Source organism: Meleagris gallopavo, chromosome 30 (genome assembly GCF_905368555.1).
Source record: "Meleagris gallopavo chromosome 30, MGAL_WU_HG_1.1, whole genome shotgun sequence".
In the NCBI taxonomy this organism is placed as follows: Eukaryota; Metazoa; Chordata; class Aves; order Galliformes; family Phasianidae; genus Meleagris; species Meleagris gallopavo.
The window spans coordinates 4,072,070-4,090,927 of record NC_139433.1 but is presented as its reverse complement, the minus strand read 5'-3'; the positions used below and the strand labels follow the sequence as shown (position 1 = coordinate 4,090,927).

Below are 18,858 nucleotides of genomic sequence, written 5' to 3'. Positions count from 1 at the left end.
CTGCGATCCGCCCGGCAGCGCTCCCCACCCGCAGCCTAGCGCTCCTCCTGGGCACGGCACCCCTCCCTTCCACAGAAGGGAGCCGGAGTCCGTAGGGAAGCGGCACGCCAGATCTGACGCTCGTAAAGCCCGGTCTCGGCTTTGTTCGTTGAGTCACCGTGCCATAAAAGGGCCGTAAAGCGGGAGCCGCGGTTGTGAGCTGGTATCAGCAACTCGCTGCTAAGCTCATGCTATCAGTTAACGCCCTTTCACATCTCGGCTTGCTGACAGAGTGAGGTCACGGCCGGAACAATCTGTCCCTGCTCAGCAAATGTTTTCCTGCGTGGAGCAAAGCAAGAGCGGAGCGGAGCAGCAATGAGCAGCGGCTGCTTCCCACGGAGGAGCAGCTGCTGTCTCTCAAGACCTCGTGCAGAACAGCGTCAGCTGAGCCGGCGGTCAGCAGCAGCCACCACGAGGCAGCTGAACGCGGGCACATTTGGGACCAAACCTTCTGAGTTCAGACACCTCCTGACCTGAAACCTTCCTGGGCTTTCCTGTCTGCGATTTGAAATTGCTTGAAGAGAAAGTGCATAACACAAGGGCACTTAAGCCAGTTGATAGCATCCTTTGTTTAAAGCGTGATTCAGTTTTATTGCTTCTGCATCAGAGGTTTACACAGGTACAGCTTGTTTTAAATCACTGTAGCTACACCTTGCCCTGTGCTGAGCAGGACAGTCTGTCCTGAAGGGGTGGTTCCATTAGGGCAAGAGCACAGAAAGGTGTTCATTAAGAAAAAAAGAAAAAAAAAAAAGACATTAAAAATAAATACACAGCTGCAATAGCTGGTGCCAGCTGAGGACAGGACTGGGCAGCAGCTGCAGTTGTATCACATGTTCCAGCTGTCTGAGACTGCAGAAAGAACACGAATCCTTTGCAGACAGAAACTGCCAGTGCTCCAAGCGGTCCTGCATGCAGCTGCTCCCAGATCAGCCACCAAACTGTGAGCAAAGGCAGCACTGCTTCCTCTGCAGCGGGGCAAAGGTCCAGGAAAACAGCCAGCCAAGTCAGCAAGGACAGGGCAAAGGGTAAAGAGCACCAACGCTTCATTATGTGCCCTGCACAGGGGTAGGAAGCAGCTTCTGCTCTTTCTTACACACACACAAAAGCCAAACATCCCGGCAAGGTGGTCCACGTGGTACTGAGTAACGTGGAACACAAACACTGCTCAGATTGAGCACAACTGTCTCCAAAAGACCCATCTCTGTGAAAATCTCCAGCAGTCAGGTGCTTTGAATCATTCCACTTGAAGGAAGATGGGTAACAGATGGTCTCTGCCTGCCCGTGGGTGCTGCAGCAACACAGCACAAATGTCTTCCGTTGCCTGGAAACAGTTTGGGGCTTTCTGAAGCCAGATAAATAACATTTGTCCACTTATCAGAAGTAATGATGACCCAAGGCCACCTTTGAAGCATTTCTCACATTTATTATTGGCACTGTTTAAAAATATGATTGTAAAACTTACTCGTGCATTGGACCAGTTATTTCAAAAATGATTAACTTTTTTTTTTTTCCTTTTTTCTTTTTTTTTTTTTTTTTTTTTTTTTTTTTAAGTCCGTTGGCCCTCGCAGAGCTCTGTGGAACAGCTCCACCCGGTGGCCTTCCACAAAGGCACAGCACGAGCCTCAGAGCACCTTTTGGCTTGTTCTGGTTTCTCCTCGGGTAGAAAGGCTGGAAGAAAGCTTGGCAAGGCACTGCATACAGCTGCTGCTATTTCCCCATCACCTCTAAAGAAATACAGCAGTCACAAGGAACTGCCAGCCACCAGCCTCCCTCTGCCACCCGCTCCTGTTTGTGTTTGGGGTATCACCTGCTGTGGGCTCAGACACCAAAACTTCCACCATCAAGGTCACCTCTGTGGCTCAGGGAAGCACCAAGTGCTGGGCCTGGAGCTGGAACTCACCGAATCCATCCTTTGGAAGTTGAGTCAAACAATCACGGCCGTTTCCCCACCAAACACTTTGTGCTCTTTTACACGAGAGCAGAGACTGGAGGATTCCAGCTGCCTTTTGAAGTACAGGAAGGATGGAAGTGACCACAACCTTTTTTTTCCCCTCTGTTATCAATCCTATCAGATTCTGATTTTCAGAGGATTCACCCAAAAGATTTCTATGAATAAAATCTGTCAGCCATAAGTAATCCTCCCTGTAACAGAGCTTCTGATTACACTCTCAATTACAGGATTCATGGAATTAGAATCATTGGCATCCAGGAAAGTTAACATCCAGCCTGCCTCACTAAATGCCTTCTTACCACATTAAAATTGGGCTTTAGAGGCTTAATTATAGCTCACGCAGCTCCAGAACTGCCCCTTCCAGATGCCTGGTAGATACCGATCAGGGAGGAGATGGTCCCCAGGAGCCCCACTAACCACGGAGGGAACCGTCCGGCCCACAGGAACCCCGGTGGCAGCCAATGGATGGCATTGGAGAGATCTGCCAAGTTACTAACGATGTTCAGAACTTCAGCCTTCACTTGGGCTTGCATTTTCTGTTGACTCTGCGGTGAAGGCGGAGTACTGGAAACAAAAATAATATTAGTGATGGTCTATTGTACCTGCAGGTGTTTAAGGCCGGGGTGGATGGGGCCCTGGGCGATGTGATCTAACAGCTGTAACCATGCCTGAGGCAGGGGGTTGGAACCTGATGAGCTCTGAGGTCCCTTCCAGCCCAGACCTATGATCCTAACGATCCTATCATCCTACAATTCTGTGCAATTATAGCTCACAAATGAGAATAAATAAAAATATTCAGGTGATAACAGATGTAGAAGCAGGAAGAGGAATCATACCGCTTCTGCTGCCTCAGCTTCCTTCTTAACCGGAACAGGATTCTCAGGGATCTGGAAAGGAAGCAAACTGAAGTCACTGCTGCAGAGCAGTGGCAGGGATCCGAGCCGAGGGCCGCAGGTCGGGCCGGCGCTCACCGCAGGATGCCCAGCATCAGCGAGAGCCCCCAGAGCGCCGTGCTGGCGGCCCACCAGCGCCGGGAGCGGCCGCGGATGACGCCGCTGTCGGCCGCCCAGGCGAGGTGCTCGCAGGGGTAGTAGAGCTGGTCGGCCACATTGCGGAGCACCGACAGCCCTCGCACCAGCGCGTCCTCGTCCTGCGGGGAGCACAGGACACGGACACGATCACGCCCTGACGCCCGCGGCCCGGCAGCCTCCTCCCGCCGTGCCCCACACTCACCTTGGGCCCCAGCCCGTAGGCGCGGCTGTAGCTGAGCATGGCCAAGTCGTCCAGCAGGCGCAGGACGGTGCGGCAGGAGCTCAGCTGGGCCGACACGGCCAGGAGGCTCCCGGGCAGCCCCTCGGCGGGGCTCCGCGTCCCGGCCAGCGCACCGCCCGCCAGCTGGCAGCCATAAGACAGAGCGCGGACCTGCGGAGCACGGCCGGTGAGGGCAGGGCCGCAGGGCCGCAGGGCCGCAGGGCCGCAGGGCCGCAGGGCCGCAGGGCCGCAGGGCCGCAGGGCCGCAGGGCCGCAGGGCCGCAGGGCCGCAGGGCCGCAGGGCCGCAGGGCCGCAGGGCCGCAGGGCCGCAGGGCCGCAGGGCCGCAGGGCCGCAGGGCCGCAGGGCCGCAGGGCCGCAGGGCCGCAGGGCCGCAGGGCCGCACTCACCGCGCGGTCCCGGCCGCGGTACGACTCGAGCGCCGCCACCAGCGCGCCCAGCGCCCCCGCCGCCATAGCAACGCCCCCGCGCCGGGCCGCCGCGCAGGGCATGCCGGGAGGGCGGTGCCGTCGCCATGGTGACGCGGCCTACGCGCGGGAATGGCGGCCCGGGCCCCGATCCCGGCCCCTCTCGCGGTCGTTCCCTTCCCGCAGGGCTCCCACCCGCAGCCGGGCGCTGCCCGCGGCGGCCCCCAGGACGACGGTCGGCCATTTTCTCACGTTCAGTTCCCCCCTTACTGGGGGGATCGCAGGCCGACGCCGGCCGAGCCGCCCCGCAGCGGGGCCGTGTTGGGGGGTAGCGGGGCCGAGGGCGGTGGGCGCTGCTCGGAGACCCGCCTGGCGTTCCCGAAGCGGCCCCTGCAGCAGCGCACCCCCTGCCTCGCCCCGGCGCCGTGCGTCCAAATGCACGCAGACCCCCGCGTTCGCATCTGCTCCTCGGCAATGAAGGACAGCTTCCCCTGCCCCGCAGCCCCCCCCCCGCAGCCCGCCCTCCCCAGAGCGCGGCAGAGCAGCGACGGAGTTCTTTGTGGAGACAGGGAGAAAATCAGGCTCCCTCCGTCAGTCCACACCACCTCATATCCAGCACACGAGGTCCATCCCGCTGCCAGGGCGCGTCACTCACACAGCGGTGAGAGCTCCACGCGAAAGGCTGCCGGGATCCTCAGCACAGGGACCGGTGGTGGCCTGGCTCAGAACCACGCTGCCAACCATTAAAGCTGCGTGGATGCTCTGCCTTCTCGTTTTATGACTGAATTAATCAACCCGATGCTCATAAAACAGCTTCAATCAGGGATGCCAAGCGTTCCCAGCAGCAAACATCTCTGCTTGCAGTCCCTCAGGTGCTGCTGTTCTCTCACACAAAAGCTGCATCGCTTCTGATGCACCACATCCACGTTCTGCAGTTTTGCAGTTCCTGCTGCAATCTGGTGTTAAGTGTTCTGCCATTCGACGGCGCTGAATCAATTTGGGAGCAGCTGTCTTGAGAGTATAGCTTTAATCTCAGTCATGTTTCCTTACAAGTGTAAATAGAGCTTTTTTTTGTTTTGTTTTGTTTTAAATAAGACCAATTCCCCTTCTGGCTGTTTGGCAGGATGTGCTCCCATTATTAAAGGGGATGGACAGCCCGATTACCACACTTCTCATCAAACGCAGTTTAAAGGTGAACACAGTCCACCTGCAAAGCCAAGTGAGAAGGTAATAACATGAATTTGGGGATGACCAAGACACGGTTTTCAGCACATTGCCGTGTTGAATTCTGTCCTGTGCAAGTGAAAAAACAGCAGATGGAAAGACAGAGGTGGGAAACAAAGGGATTGTGCTCTGAGCAGCAGTTTCATAGCTCTGTTTGCTTCCCTTCAGCACAAATCTCGTATTAAATTTGGGGATCCCAGAAGCAGTGGATCTACGAGTGAGCAGAAGTATGCCTACACTGCCCCAGACAAAAGGGAGCACAGGTATTCAGCAGGATAGCCTGATGAGCATCTCAGGAGCTGCTTTCTGATGAGCATCTCAGGAGCTGCTTTCTGATGAACACTGCTATTTAAGCAGCTCATATCTGTTATCTTGCAGATTCTATGACAAGGAACGTGCTGCCTTCCAGATCCTCCACACAAATGTGCAGCCAGGGGATGGTCGCACCAGGTTCTCCACCTCAATGTCAGAGCTCTTTCCAGTACATAATGCAGGTAAGGTGAGCCTGTGATGCAAAGACAACATACAGACCTCTGCTAAGGTTTATAACCAGCTGAACAGTGTTTTTTATCACTTGGCCTCAATAATATAGATAAAAGATGTAATACATGACTATCATACGTATATGAATTTTCATTTTTAACATTTTATTGTTATTACATACTCAGTACCAGTATCCTCACAGTGAGGTTCAGTTTCATTCCTAGCAGGTTGAACAGCTGCATTCATTCCTGTGCTCTACTGCATGTGGAGAAACTGCTGTAGCTCTATACTGTCCAGCATCTGGGGTGCTCTGACATCCTTCACTCTCACCTTTGCCAGAGCCTGTATCTATTGCCTGTCTGAACAAAAACACTTCATCCATCCTCAGAGGTGATGAAGACCCAGAGAGAAATCGTGCACTGGCAAGAATTACCACGACCCAGTTCTTCTACCCAGAGGTCTGTTCCCATCCTTGCTGTGTGGGTGTTTACCTGGAGGACAGTCTCTCTGTTTTTAAGCACTTTCTTAGGCCTCTGTTGTCCATTCTCTCCTTTCCATGCTGGCTGGCAACACGAGCCTCTGGGCTGTGTGGGGATGTGATGTGAAACAGGGCACCTTTCCCAGCTCCAGCCTACATCTGTTAAAGCCAGCCATTGTGTTCTGTAGACTGGCAGGTGGAACTTCTCACCGAAGCCTGACTTGCTACTGCAGAAACACCAAAGTAATGTCTGCTTAGGAGATGACCTTTCAGGCTCCTGTTTCTTCAGCACAACACAGCACTCAGACTACCAGCCACCACAACAGCCCCAGAGGGTGACAGGAGACAGCAAGAGCCACCGTGACAGCCACATCCCCTTCAACTACCACAGTAAGGCCGAGTTGCTCAGGCTGTCCTGGTGCTGGAGGAAGCCTGTGATGTTCTCCTGGGTCTGTGCAAAGAAAAGCAGTGCCTGGTGCTCTGGGAAAGGAAGCAGCTCAAATATCTTGGTTGAAGATGGCAGGAAGGCATGGGTGCAGCTTCCGTGTCATTAGGAAAACAAAATCATTACTTTGCAATCATGCAGAACAGCCACGCTCAGCCCCTTGCCTCCTGCTACACAGAGCGACTGCTCATCTCAGGCACTTTCACCTCCCCAGGTGCCATCTCACTTATTTGTCACCTTGCTGCCTGTGCGAGCCTTGGTCACTCACTACTATTGTGTAGTAATTGTTAGGTGGTGGCATGAATATTTCCTGGGACACAAACCAGTGGCTTGACCTTTCTCCCTCGCTATATTTGTTTTCTGAATTTACTTTGCCTTTGTATTTGGGGGAGGCAAGAAAGGATTTGAATTAAAAGCTGTGCTTTTGCAACCTCAGGAAGAGATGCAGTTTGAGCTGGTCGTGGGAGGCATTAAAATCCTCCTCTGGCACTGATCCTGTTCCTGATGGCCAACAGCCTGCATCTGAGAGAGGTCCCTTCATGCTGTGTATGTGTTTTTAAGCCATTTGTTTTAGATGTGGAGCAGATAGCAGTCAAAATTGCCCTTATCATTGCCTTCATACCTAGTGTATGGAATGATATTCCTATGTCTTCCACGTGATTTTCTTCATTTACCTCCTCAGTGAGAACTGTCAGTCTGCAGCTGTTTGCTGGGCAAAGGTTTTCCCTGAAGGGCTGACTGCAAAGTCTGTCTTTGCCTCTCATTAATGGAATGTCTGCAGATCTGTGACTGCAAGACAAACTGCAAAGCTTTTCTGCTGTTGCCTCCCAATTTACTGGCTTGAATTTTCTTTTTACTGCAACCTGTGAACAGATGAAAATCCCATCACCACCACCCAGGCTACGCTGGTCCCACACAGACAGCAGAAGCAACGACTCTCTGAAGACATGCTACAGCAGGTACAGTGTCAACAGGCCAGCATTTACCATGGGCAGGTTTGGGAAGAGGGATTATGCAAAGCAAAGCTGTAGCCACCCCATGAAGTTCGTGCTACCACCCATGCCCATGTGCTGTTCTCTCTTCTCAGATGAAACGCTCGCACCTGGTGCTGCCCTGGAAGGAGCAGAATCTCTTCAGTACTGAGCAGAAGGATGAGTTCATGCCCAAGCACAGAGAAACAGCAGAAATCCAAGCAGCAAACTCCCAAGTGAGCTGCATCCCGCTGGGGACCCTGAAAGAATATTGCTCCCAGAGAAAGGTGCTCTTCACACCATGATGCTCCCTCTTTTCCCTGCTTGCCCAGAATTTCCTGCAACATCAACTGCCTGTGTTGTGTGTTACCTGGCTGTTCTGCTGCTGCTGCTGTTCTGGCCCTGCTCCTGGCCCAGCTGCGTGTTATTACAGTGAACATTTATTTCAAGAGTTGAATGAGGACACGAAGTGTTGTGACAGCAATAAACACCAGTGGATTGGTCCAAAGACATGGGTGACACCTCTCTCTGGAGTTGCAGGATCCATGCAGAGTGCCTCCAGGCGGGTGCAGGGGCAGGAGGGAGCAGGCACAGCGGGGGAAGCTCAGGGAAGGGCGAGAGATCAGAAGCGTTGTCAGGGCTGTGTGTGGGCTGGAATATTCCCGTGTTATCTGTTTGGATTTTGGTGTCAAGGCCCGAAACCAAAGGTCAGTGAACAGTAGGGCAGAGAAGCAGCCCTCTCCAGCTTATGATGAGCAGGGCTGTTTTCCTAGCAACAAGCAGAGTATTTCTGTTGAGTTGATAAGCTCCTGGGGATTCCCTGAATGCTGAGCTTGCACTAACTCTGGTGGAGATGTAGGCATTTTAAAGGGAGGCCAAGTGAGCAGGTCCAGCTGCTGCCTTGTCACAGCTGCCACTTCACGAGCTCTTCTCAGCCTTTCGGTGCAGATGGATTTGATTCACGTGTGCTGTGAGCCAGCACTGCAGTGTTAGAACAGGGCTTGCTAACTCATTTCCAATTGCTGCAGTCTGTATGTGAGCAGTGGCCCACAAACTCCCTGTGCTTTCCTCTTGAGATTTGATATTACATCTCTTGGGAAAGGGATGTTCTTTGTTCCACGTGGACTTGAAAGAAGCTGTACTGAAGCCTTGCAGATTCCCACAGCTGCTCCTCACAGAGTCATTTGCTGGCATTTTGCAAACACTTAGATTCAAAAGTTTAAATTGTTTCACTGGGTGTAGTAACAGGGACTTGCACACACTGTAGGCCTGTCCCATATTTTTAATGACCATAAGTTGGCATTGCTACCTGTTGTGCTACTGCAGAAACAGCCACTGTTCCCTGGGGTTAAATGCTGAGCACCAGCTTTCGGTGGTGAGCTGCTGCTGGGGGGGGGGGCTGCAGTTGTTCACTTTCTTTTCATGTGGATCTTGTTGCAATTTCAGACACAGAAAGTTCTGCTGGCTTTTGGGGAAAGGATCTTTGCTTTCTAAGCCCCTCTCCAACCACTTAACAGAAATGCCTCAGGACTGCCTGAGCTGGGAAGGCCAAACAGACCCCGCAATGTGAAACCAGCACAACACTCCTCCCTGCAGACGGAGCCACCAGCACGTACCCATGGCACATCAACAGCGTCTGTGACTCAGAGATAAGACAAAGTGACGTTACTCCTCCTTTGGTTTAAAAGCACTGTCACCTACCTCCTCAGCTCCCCTTGGCACCGCACCAGCCTCGCACGCAAGGTCAGCACTAAAGCGTCACCACAAAGCAGAGTCTCGTCCCACTGGGGAGCCTGCAGGGCTGGGCCAGCTCGGGGCAGGGGCAGAAAGGGGAGTTTGGTGCAGCCTTTGCTCTTCCTTCCCTCCCCTGGAGGGCTGCACGTCTCGCTTCGGGAGCCGCAGGGCTAAGCAGGCCAGCAGCAATGCAACCCCCGGGGCGCGTGCGGAGCCTGGTGGTGGAGCTGGAGGACGGGAGAACGTGGGGAGCCTACGGCAGCGGGGAGCTGCTGCACGGCCGCGTGCGGCTGGAGCTGCGCGGTGCGCTGCGCCTGCGGGCGTTGGAGGTTTGTGCTCGCGGGCGTGCGATCGTGCACTGGTTGGAGAGCCGCAGCGTGGGGCTCAACATCGTCTACTACGACTACACCGCCTTCCAGACCTTCCTGAACCACCACCGCCAGCTCATCCCTGGTAAGGCTGGGGCTGGGGAGCGGCTCTGTGCTGCCGGCGGTGGGTTGGGACCCCGTGGGCTGCGGGCCCCACTCTGGGCAGATCTCTGCCCTCCTCGCGCCGGTGCCATCTGCGAGCAGGGTTCTGCCTCTTGACCTCTGCCGAGGGTTTCTGCGAGGCTGCCTGCGGACTCGAGGCTGGTGAACACGAAGGGCTTGTGGCTTTTGTTCTGTTTGCGCAGGGAAGTGCAAACACAGGGTCTGTTCGCAAGTGTGGAAAGAGCACTTAGGAGCTCAGTAAATATTTGTTTTCAGTTTTCTGGTGCTGGAGCCACATGCCCAGCTGGTGTGTTGCTTGGATCTGCTGCATGAGGAGAAGGCACTTGAGCTATTTGTCTAGTTGGGATGAAATGATCCAGAGCCAAGTGACATGGGACATGTCAGCTGTCTACCTGCTCATTAATTCTGCCTTACAGAAGTGCATGGCTTCTGTCCTCCCCCCCCACTACACCGCTGCAGCCGCTGTGCCACCATCGTTGCTGCCATAGGGTTTCCCTGATACTGAAATCCATGAATGCATTTCACTGTCCTTGCTGCCAGTGGAGGGGTCACATGGGAGCTGCCTGCCTGGAGCTGCTCTTGTCTCCAGCCTGCACTGTGAGGCCATACAGACTTTTTTGAGATGACTGTGCCTTACCACCTTGCTCTGAACATCTTCATTACTATGGAGTTCCTGTCTTTTTGGCAGCGACCCTTCTGTGCTATGCCTACAGATGGCCCCTCGGCAGCTGCAGGCGTGTTAAGCATCCCAGTAACAACTCAGGGTAGGGCTGCCTGGAGGAGGGCTTTCAGCCAAGGGCTGGGGAGTCACCGGCCCCGCACTCCTGCAGCGTGAAGCTGGCAGCTGTACGGCGAGCAGGGAGCCCTGTGGGTGTCATTACATCATCTACCCACTGCTTCCTTCTCTGCTTTGTGGGGGACACGGGTCTGTGATCACAGCAGTGATGTGGGCTGGGAGAAACGCTGCTCTGCAGCCACAACTGCTCCCATGCGTCCATCCTCCCTGCTCTGTGCCTCTGCCACCAGCAGCACAGAGAGGGGCTGGGGAAAACGTGCTGTCGCCCGGGGGTCCCATAACTGCTCCCTCATTGCTTCCTGATGAGTTGGGCTATGTTTAGGAAATGCAGAGTTTGCCATGGCAACACAGCAGCGAGCCGGGTGGAGATAAGTGTGCTGTGCTGTGCTGTGCTCAGTGAGTTTATCTGCAGCTCCCTGGCAGAGCAGTGAGCGTGGGACTCTGCTGTGCTCCCAAACAGAAACCATGGAGAAGTGCTCAGGGCCATCACATGCAGAGCGTGCGAACGGGAGGTGGGAAGGAAGGGACTACAGGGTTTCATGGGCAAAGGCAAGGCCCTGGGTGCACCCACACGGAGGGCTCCCACAGCACTTTGTCCCAGCCGGCCCTGCGTGCACGGCTGAGGCTGGGGCTGGGTTCGGGCTCCCAGAATGCCGGGCTGGTGCCGCGGACGCAGAGCTCTGCGGGTCCCAGGAATGGGAGGGGGCAGCGGCCGTGGGTCGGGCTGAGTCACCGCGGGGGCTGCCCGCAGCCTTCCCGGAGCTCCGCTCATGCCAGGACGCGCCTCGCTTCCTTCTTCCCACTGCCGCCGCGCTCCCTTCGCAGCGTTTGCAATGATTCATATTTGCTCACGGCAGCAAACGGTCACATACAGATAACAAAGCACGGCTCCTTCCCGCACGCTGCGGACCCACAGCTCCCCGTCGCCGGGCTTTGACCCCAACTGCACGGCAGGGATGCTGGGCGCAGAGCGAGGGTGAGATTTGTCACAAACGCAGCGCAGGGCGGCGGAGAGCCGGCATTCGCCTGGTTAAACAGCCCAGGGAGGACGCGTTGCTCACCGCGCATTGCACAAGCTGAACGGGAGCCAGTTCTTCATTTCTTAGAAATAAGCGGAGCCGCGGCCCCGAGCAGCTTTCCCCGCATCACCACTCGGCCCGGCCCAGCGCCGCGATCCGCCCGCAGCCAGCTCCGATCCTGGGAACGGCTGCGGGAGGGGCGCGGGGTCCCCGCACGTGCAGCGCTGCGGGAGCGGGGCGAGCAGAGCCGTGGGGCGTCGGGACGGGATCCCGGCGGGGACGGGAGGGGGGCCGTGGGGGGGTGCGGCTCCCGCCCCGCGGGGTTCATCCTTGGGGTGCGCACCCCCATCTCGTGGGGTCCCAGCGGGGCCCACCGCGCCGCCACGGGGGTGAGCGGGTCCCGAGGCTGCGCTGCGACGGGCACCCGGACGCCTGCAAGTCCGAGAAAGCCCCGGGCTGGGAGGGGTGGGGGCCGTACCGCCCGCACATGCTCGTTGCGTTGTTTTGCGGCGCCTGCCGGGGCCGCCCCGTCCCGTCCCGCCCCGCCGGGGCCGCCCCCGGGGCGCGCCGGGCACTTAAAGCGGCGCTGGGCGGCGGCGGGGCGAGTTGTTGGAGCCGCCATCTCTCGCCATGCTGTTCGATCGCCTCAAGCGCTTCCTGATCGTGCTGGAGGGCGCGGAGCGGGGATCGCCGGCCGCCTTCAGCCCGGGGCAGGCGGTGGTGGGGCGCGTGGTGCTGGAGCTGGCGGCGGCCGCGCGCTGCGGGGCGCTCCGCTTGCGGGCGCTCGGAGCCGCCCGGGTCCACTGGACCGAATCGCGCAGCGCCGGGTCCAGCACCGCCTACACGCAGAGCTACAGCGATCAGGTGGAGTTCCTCAGCCACCGCGACACGCTGCTGGCGCCGCCAGGTACGGCTGCGGGCTCCGAGACCCCCGCGCGCCCCCGGCCCGGCACCCCGCATCCGGTGGGGATCCCCGCGCCGTGCCTCCCCCGGCCGGGTGGGCTGCGGGGCCCCGAGCTGAGCGGGGTGGGGTTGCGGGGCGTGGGGACGGCGGCGCTCGGAGCGCGGTGGCGGTTTGGTGGTGCGGCCCCGGCAGAAGGATCCCGTCCCCTTCGTGTGCTCCATCCTCACGCGGAGCCCCGCGGGTGGGAGATAATCGCCCTCCGTCTGTTCTGCCCACAGATAACGGCGAAGTCACCGTCCTGCAGGCAGGAAGGCACGAGTTCCCCTTCACCTTCCAGCTCCCAGAGTAAGTTCGTGGTTTGGGTTTCCTTAACACAGAGGGGAAGAGCCGCTGCTGGGAGCTCGGCATCTCCACCACAAACCTGCCAGCAGGATTCCGAGGGATCACTTCTTCTCACTTCCTCGGAATCACTTCTTCTCGCTTCCAGGACCCTGGCGACGTCCTTCGAGGGCAAACACGGCAGCGTGCGCTACTGGGTGAAGGCCAAGCTGCACCGACCCTGGGCCACAGTGAAAAAGGTGAAGAAGGAGTTCACCGTCATCGAACCCATCGACATCAACACACCTGCACTGCTGGTGAGCCCCCGTGCCCGAGCAGAGCGTGTCAGGGGTGTGCCGTGCAGCGGGGATGGGCACAAGGAGCGCAGAGGCCGCTGCACCTCCTGCTTTTTGGGAGCTGTAATGCACTGCAGCAGCATCTTGCATAAGGCTCCTAGAGCTGGTGCTGCTCCCCAGCAGTTGGCTGTGCCAGGGAAATGCTTGCGTTGTGTTTTATTGCTCCTTTCTAAGTAGCCTCTGCGCGTCCCTTTTTTCAGGCTCCCCAGGCGGGCGCTAAGGAGAAACTCGCCCGCGCCTGGTACTGCAATCGTGGCCAGGTCTCAGTGACTGCCAAGATCGACCGCAAAGGCTACACCCCCGGTGAGCACCTCCCTCGGGCACCCAGGGTGAACTTTGGCTGGAGGGGACTTGGGGTCACCTGCTCGTCCCCGCCGTGCCAATGGGCAGATGAACCCCCAGTGACCCCCGTGCAGGAATTCCTCGGGGCAGGACTGGGCTCCGTCTGCAACATGTGCATCTGCTCGGCAGGTGAGGTCATCCCTATCTTTGCTGAGATTGACAACTGCACCAACCGGGCGGTGGTGCCCAAAGCAGCCATCATTCAGACTCAGACCTTCATCGCTCGGGGCACCAAGAAGCAGAAGAAATCAGTGGTGACCAGCATTGTTGGGGACTCCATCGCTGCGGGGAAGCGCGAGGTGTGGCACGGGCGGGCGCTGAAGATCCCTCCGGTGGGGCCGTCCATCCTGCAGTGCCGCATCATCCAAGTGGAATATTCCCTGAAGGTGAGGGGTGTGTGGGGACCGCTGTGGGGCTCAGCCCTCTGCTGGGTGTTCCCATCTCCCCAAAGCTGTGCTTATCAAGGTTGGTGCTCTGCGCGATGTCTTGCGCTGAGCATCTCCCTGTGTGTCCCACTGCAACAATTCCCTTCTTCCCTTCACCTGGGAAAGCTCTGCCCCTCTGTGGGGGTAACACAACAGCTGAGTTTCCCCACTGTCTGCAGGTCTGCGTGGATATTCCTGGCACATCCAAGCTGCTCCTGGAGCTGCCGCTCGTCATCGGGACGATCCCACTGCATCCATTTGGCAGCCGCACGTCCAGCGTCAGCAGTCAGTACAGCATCACCCTGGACTGGCTGAGCAGCATCCCTGAGCAGCCCGAGGGTGAGCAGAGGGGCAGGGAACGTTTTCAGCCTTGACAAGTCGGGGAACAGCACGTTTGAAGCCCCTTCACCTGCATGTTTCCCATTCCTTGACGCTTTTCTTTCTTCTGTTCAGCCCCCCCTGAGTACTCTGCGGTGGTGCCCAGCCCCACAGCTGAGCAGAGCCTGGCCCCGCCGTGCCGCAGTGAGCTCGGGGCTGTTCTGGAAGGGCCCTTCTTTGCCTACATCCAGGAGTTCCGCTTCCGACCACCTCCGCTCTACTCAGAGGTGAGGAGCCCTGCTGATGGGTGCGGGTGTGAGGTGATGCACCCACTGCTACCGAGGGTCCTGACTCTGGGTTTGGCATTGCAGGTTGACCCGAACCCACCTTCAGACGGCATCCGCCCGCGCTGCATGACCTGCTGAGAAGTGCTGATGGCATCGTGACCGTTGGGCTGCAGTCAGGGAGCCCACAGGATGGTAGAGGGCACGTGGTGGCCATGAGAGCGCTGAGCCCCCACCACTGGCACTGCCCTGTGGGGTCTGAAGGGCTGGAACCGCCCCAGGATTTGGGGTTCGGGTGGAGCTGGGATGGTGCTCCTCTATGTGTGCTCCAGCACCTCCTGCTGTGGAGAGCTATGAGCTCGGAGGTGTTGCAGGGATATCAGAGAATATTTAAATGCTGTGCGGGTGCAGCTCTGCTGCTGCAGTCGCTTCTCCAGAACTGCAGTTTCCTAAGAAGAAAACTGGCCGGGTGAGGCAGACTGTGCTGCTGGTGAACACGGCCGTGAGCCGGGAGGAGCTGCAGGGATGGCTGGAGCTGCCTGGCAGCTGGGTGGGGGCTGCAGACCCCCCCCCATGGCCAACACTGGGACGGCGTCATTCCCAAAGCAGCAGAGATCTGCGGTGGTGTTTTGGTGCTGCTCCTGCTTGGTGGCACAGATGTGGCCCTTCATAGTGCTTTGTTGGCCAAGGAAACAAGAAAAAAAACTGGAGTGGGTCCTCCAGGGCAGCCACCAGAGACTGTGCATTCCCCCCCGACCCCTGCGCAGAGCCCCAGCCCCGGTGCTGGGCATTGCTCAGAGGATTTTCTACTATTTGTATCAGTGACCACTTTTATACCGACCACTCTATGTCTCTGACGTTACTCATTTCGTACAACTTCAGTTTGAGTGATTTCTCTGAAATAAATTTCTTTTAACCAACTGCAGCTCTCAGTTTTGCACTTGGGAGGTCACGCTGGATGTGTGCCCCAGTGCTGCTTCCCCTTTCCCAGAGCTCAGCAGAGTGCTGCTCTGCTATGTGCCACTGTTCCTCTTCCATGTGGCCTCATCCCCTTCCACCCCCATGGCAGCACCCGTTGGGTTCTGCTGTGCTGATGTTCCCCATCGTGCAGCTCCTCCACCCGCTGTGCTCGCAGTGAGCTTTGGGTTTGCTGCACTTCTGCACCCCGTGTCTGCTGGGCACAGCAGGTCTCAGAGGGTCTGAAATGGGGCTGAGGTCTGAAATGGGGCTGAGTTCCACAGTGTCCTCCAGGGCTGTGCTGTGACAAACACTGCTGCTGGAATGTGACTTTTCCCCCTGGTTTCTTTGTTTGTTTTTCTTCTTTTTTGTTTGTTTTCCTTTGTGTGTGTGTGTGTGTGTGTGTGTGTGTGTGTTTTTCTTCTTTATGCTTCTTTTCTGTTTGGGTTTTCATTTCCTTTCTTGCTTTTTGGACCTTGCTCAGTGTTCAGAGCTGCCCAGCACTGCCATGCAGGACCCACAGGTGCTCCTCACACCCTTACCCAAACCTGCTTTTGCTTCACACCCCCCTGGGACGAGGATGGAGATGCTTCATGGTGATGTTGCTTGCAGATGCACACCCCTGGTGCTCTGCTTCTCCCTGGAGCCATCTTTCCAGCAGCTCTTCTTGTAACAGCCTCAGGGCTTCCTTGTAAAGCCACAGCATTGGGTTCCAGTCCCGGAAGGGCTAAAAATACCCCCATGGACAGAGCTGGCACCCCGTGCTCTGCAGCCCTCGGCTCCAAAGCCCTTCTCCCACAGCCCAGAGCCTCTGTGCTGCTGTCTGTCTGCTGTGTCCCCACTCTGCTCTGGTGCCACTTGCAGAAGTCCACAGCATGCTGTGCACCTATGGGTGGCCCTGAGCCACCGCGTCCTTCCCAGGGTGGGTTCCCCCCCCGTGCCGACGGCGGTGCTGGCGGGGACAGAATGTGCTCCAAGGGCTGCGGATTAACAGCACGGGCGTCCATCCAGCTCCAGGAAAACAGCTCTTCCTCCACCACCTCCCAGCTGTGCGTGCTGGGGGCCACGTGGTGGAAGCTCCAGTGTGGATAGGGTCCAACAGCTGGGATCCGGCTGGGTTTGCACCCTGGTGTGCCGATAGGTGCGAGTCTGCAAGATACAGGGCCAGCAATGGGACTGCCCACCCCCACCCACCCCCACCCACCCCCATTACCTCCATTATTTTCACTGGTTTTGCTCCAGTGCTGCAAAATCTGGTCCCTGGGGAAGCCTTCATGTGGGGACACCGGAGCCACTGCTGCCCACCTAAACACAGGCGCAGCCCTGCTCACACTGCCCTGCGTGGGGGATTTGGGGAATTCCTGTGCAGTTGGACAGGAACGACTGCTCCTCCTGCAGTGCTCCGGGGCTTCGGCTGCCCACAGTGGGAACAGATTGCACAGAGCCAGCGCTGCGTTCTGCACAGAGGGAGGCCTGGAGTGGACGGACGGACAGACGGATGCACAGCGCATCCACAGCAGCCACAACGCCTCCGAGGGTCTGCTGGTGTGTGCTGTGTGTCACACACTGGGAGGAAAGCAGCCCCTCTTGTGGACAATGGAAAATTTTTACAGCTTTTGACTTTTGTCCAATGATTTCAGAGCAGGGAAGCGGCCGTGCACGGCTCACAAACATGTCTATGGGTAAACAGCAGCCGTGGGGCCGGGGCTGTGGGAGGTGGAGAGGACCCCCCCCCGCAGCCCCAGGTCCCGACATGGCATCCCCGGGGCCCTCCCTGCAGGCACAAACACTGGGACAAATATTTTGACTCTTCTTGGTGGAGGGCCAGGGCCAGAAAAACAATAACAATGACGGCAAGGAGGAGAAGCCGTGCGTTCACCTGATGGCAGCACGCGATGGGGCAGTGCAGGGACCCCCGTGCCCATAGCTGGGGTGTGACACATGGTGACATCACTCCTGGAGGTCCCTTTGCACAAAGCCCCCATTGATGTGCTGTGCTGTGCCCCCGTCCCTGCCAGATCTCAGAGCTGCCTCAGGGGCTTGCAATTTTGCAGTTCAGCTTTCAGTTCTGAAGGACATCGGGGAGCGGAGCCGAAGGGCCACACAGGTGAGGAGTGGGGGCTGCCACTGCGTTTGTCCCCCGTCCCCGTGGAGCTGTGAGTCCCAACAAACAGCTGCGTTGTTCTGCCGATGGGCAGCAGGGCCGGGGGGTGGATTTGTCCCCGTGATCCCCTCTGCCCACCCGCAGCCCATGGTGACACCCCGACCCCACGGAGCCCGCGGCTGCTGCCCGGCTCGCCAGCAAGCGTCAGAGGGTTTACAGCGCGCTGAGGGAGAGGACTTTCCTGATAAGCAGCCGTGTGATGCGGCCGTCCCGTCGGGGCCGGGCCGTGCTGGTTGTGGCCGGCGGCAGCGCGGTTTGCTCCGCTTTCCTGTGGTTCTCAGTGAGAAAAACAGGGAGAGCGCTGGGGAGGAGCGCCCCGCGGGCAGAGCAGGAGGACCCGCGGATGTCGGGTTGTTTGCTGCGGACTCGGCGCCGTCCAGCCGCTGCCCAGAGATTTGCTGCCCAACCCGGCGCTGTTTTCGGCGTCCCGCACCGCCGTTGTCCTCAGCGCGGCCCCGTCGGACCCCTCGCTGACCCGTTTCGGGGCGTCGGTTCCGCTCCGCTGCTGCCAAAGCCCGCAAAGCTCCGGGCACCGCGCGGCCCCCCCGGCCCCGACCGCCCCCAAAGCGCAGCCGTCACCACACCGACCGGGTGCATCGCGGCCCCAGTTGTGCCCGGAGCCACTTTCCATTCCGTACGCTCGTGGCAAAGAAAAATCTCATTCTGAGGAGCGAGCGCGAGAAAACAGCAGCGCTGTGCAGTGTGTGTGAGTGTGTACGAGTGAGTGTGTGTGTGAGTGAGTGCGTGTGCGTGTGTGAGTGTGCAAAGAGCGGAGCTGCTGTTGTTGTCGGTTGCGAAACGCAGCGCAGAAACACCCGGAGCTGCAAAATCTCACCGCGAGCGGCCGCTTCCCCGCCCCACTGCACCCCTCGGTGCGCGCCAGGCAGCGCCCGGGGCTGTTTTGGAGCTGGGGGGGTTGGGGACCCTACAAGGTTGGGTTTTTTTTGGGGGTGCAGCTCCGGAACTGCGGGGTTTGTTGCTCCCTCAGCACGGTGCCGTAGTGGGGGCTGCAATGCCCCGGGGATGGGGGGACGGACGGAAGGGGGGATGGGAAACGCATCGCCGTGGGTGCGGGCGGGGCTCCGCTTTGGGGCAGCGCTGGGAACGGCGATGTGCGGAGCTCCCGCGGCCGGCACCGGGAAAAGCACAGCGCGGTGCGGCCTTCTCCAAAAATAACGGCGGCGGGACCGGAATTAGCGCGGCTCGGGACGTCGGGACACGCGGTGTGCGGCTCGTCGGGTCCTCGGATCCGTTCTGCGAAGGAAAAGCTCCGACCCGACGCAGGGGACGGCGGCGGCTTTGGGGCGCCTTTGGGGCTGCTGTGTTGGGCTGAGCTTTTTCCCCATTCCTGCGGGATTTTCCCCATTCCTGAGGGATGACTTTCGCTCCTCATCCGCCTGGGAGGAGTCCCACGCTCCCGTGTGATGAGCTGCCCGTTCTCAGCCCGCACGCGGCCGATGCCGCAGTGTGTCCGGGCTGTG

General features: G+C 58.2%; 3 protein-coding genes across 9 annotated transcripts; 2 read left to right on the top strand and 1 right to left on the bottom strand.

The window, feature by feature from the left end:
* Positions 1-1,441: 1,441 nt before the first annotated feature.
* Positions 1,442-3,799, bottom strand: PEX11G (peroxisomal biogenesis factor 11 gamma). 2 transcript variants are annotated; one of them, XM_085211654.1, is made up of 5 exons: positions 3,651-3,799; positions 3,224-3,412; positions 2,962-3,140; positions 2,827-2,877; positions 1,442-2,554 (listed from the first exon to the last, which is right to left on the bottom strand). In XM_085211654.1, exons 1-5 carry the CDS (start codon positions 3,750-3,752, stop codon positions 2,326-2,328), a joined length of 750 nt encoding a protein of 249 aa, XP_085067780.1. In that variant the 5' UTR covers positions 3,753-3,799; the 3' UTR covers positions 1,442-2,325. The 2 variants fall into 2 exon arrangements, with proteins under 2 accessions (XP_085067780.1, XP_085067782.1); XM_085211656.1 differs by lacking the exon at positions 2,962-3,140 and having other exon boundaries at positions 2,355-2,554.
* A 1-nt stretch (position 3,800) lies between these two features.
* On the top strand, positions 3,801-8,921 carry SAXO5 (stabilizer of axonemal microtubules 5). Of its 5 annotated transcripts, none has more exons than XM_085211652.1 (9): positions 3,801-4,329; positions 4,792-4,895; positions 5,061-5,155; positions 5,271-5,386; positions 5,715-5,833; positions 6,042-6,243; positions 7,172-7,257; positions 7,386-7,556; positions 8,787-8,921. In XM_085211652.1, the coding sequence occupies exons 1-9, from the start codon at positions 3,801-3,803 to the stop codon at positions 8,805-8,807; spliced, it is 1,443 nt and encodes a 480-aa protein (XP_085067778.1). In that variant the 3' UTR covers positions 8,808-8,921. The 5 variants fall into 5 exon arrangements, 3 of the variants coding, with proteins under 3 accessions (XP_085067778.1, XP_085067777.1, XP_085067776.1); XM_085211651.1 differs by having other exon boundaries at positions 8,716-8,851; XM_085211650.1 differs by lacking the exon at positions 8,787-8,921 and adding an exon at positions 7,602-8,631 and having other exon boundaries at positions 7,386-7,505.
* Positions 8,922-9,053: 132 nt separating this feature from the next.
* ARRDC2 (arrestin domain containing 2) lies at positions 9,054-15,176 on the top strand. Of its 2 annotated transcripts, none has more exons than XM_010725059.4 (8): positions 9,054-9,456; positions 12,492-12,558; positions 12,701-12,848; positions 13,088-13,190; positions 13,359-13,615; positions 13,834-13,993; positions 14,108-14,259; positions 14,344-15,176. In XM_010725059.4, the coding sequence occupies exons 1-8, from the start codon at positions 9,192-9,194 to the stop codon at positions 14,395-14,397; spliced, it is 1,206 nt and encodes a 401-aa protein (XP_010723361.1). In that variant the 5' UTR covers positions 9,054-9,191; the 3' UTR covers positions 14,398-15,176. The 2 variants fall into 2 exon arrangements, with proteins under 2 accessions (XP_010723361.1, XP_085067779.1); XM_085211653.1 differs by lacking the exon at positions 9,054-9,456 and adding an exon at positions 11,820-12,216.
* The last annotated feature ends 3,682 nt before the right edge of the window (positions 15,177-18,858 follow it).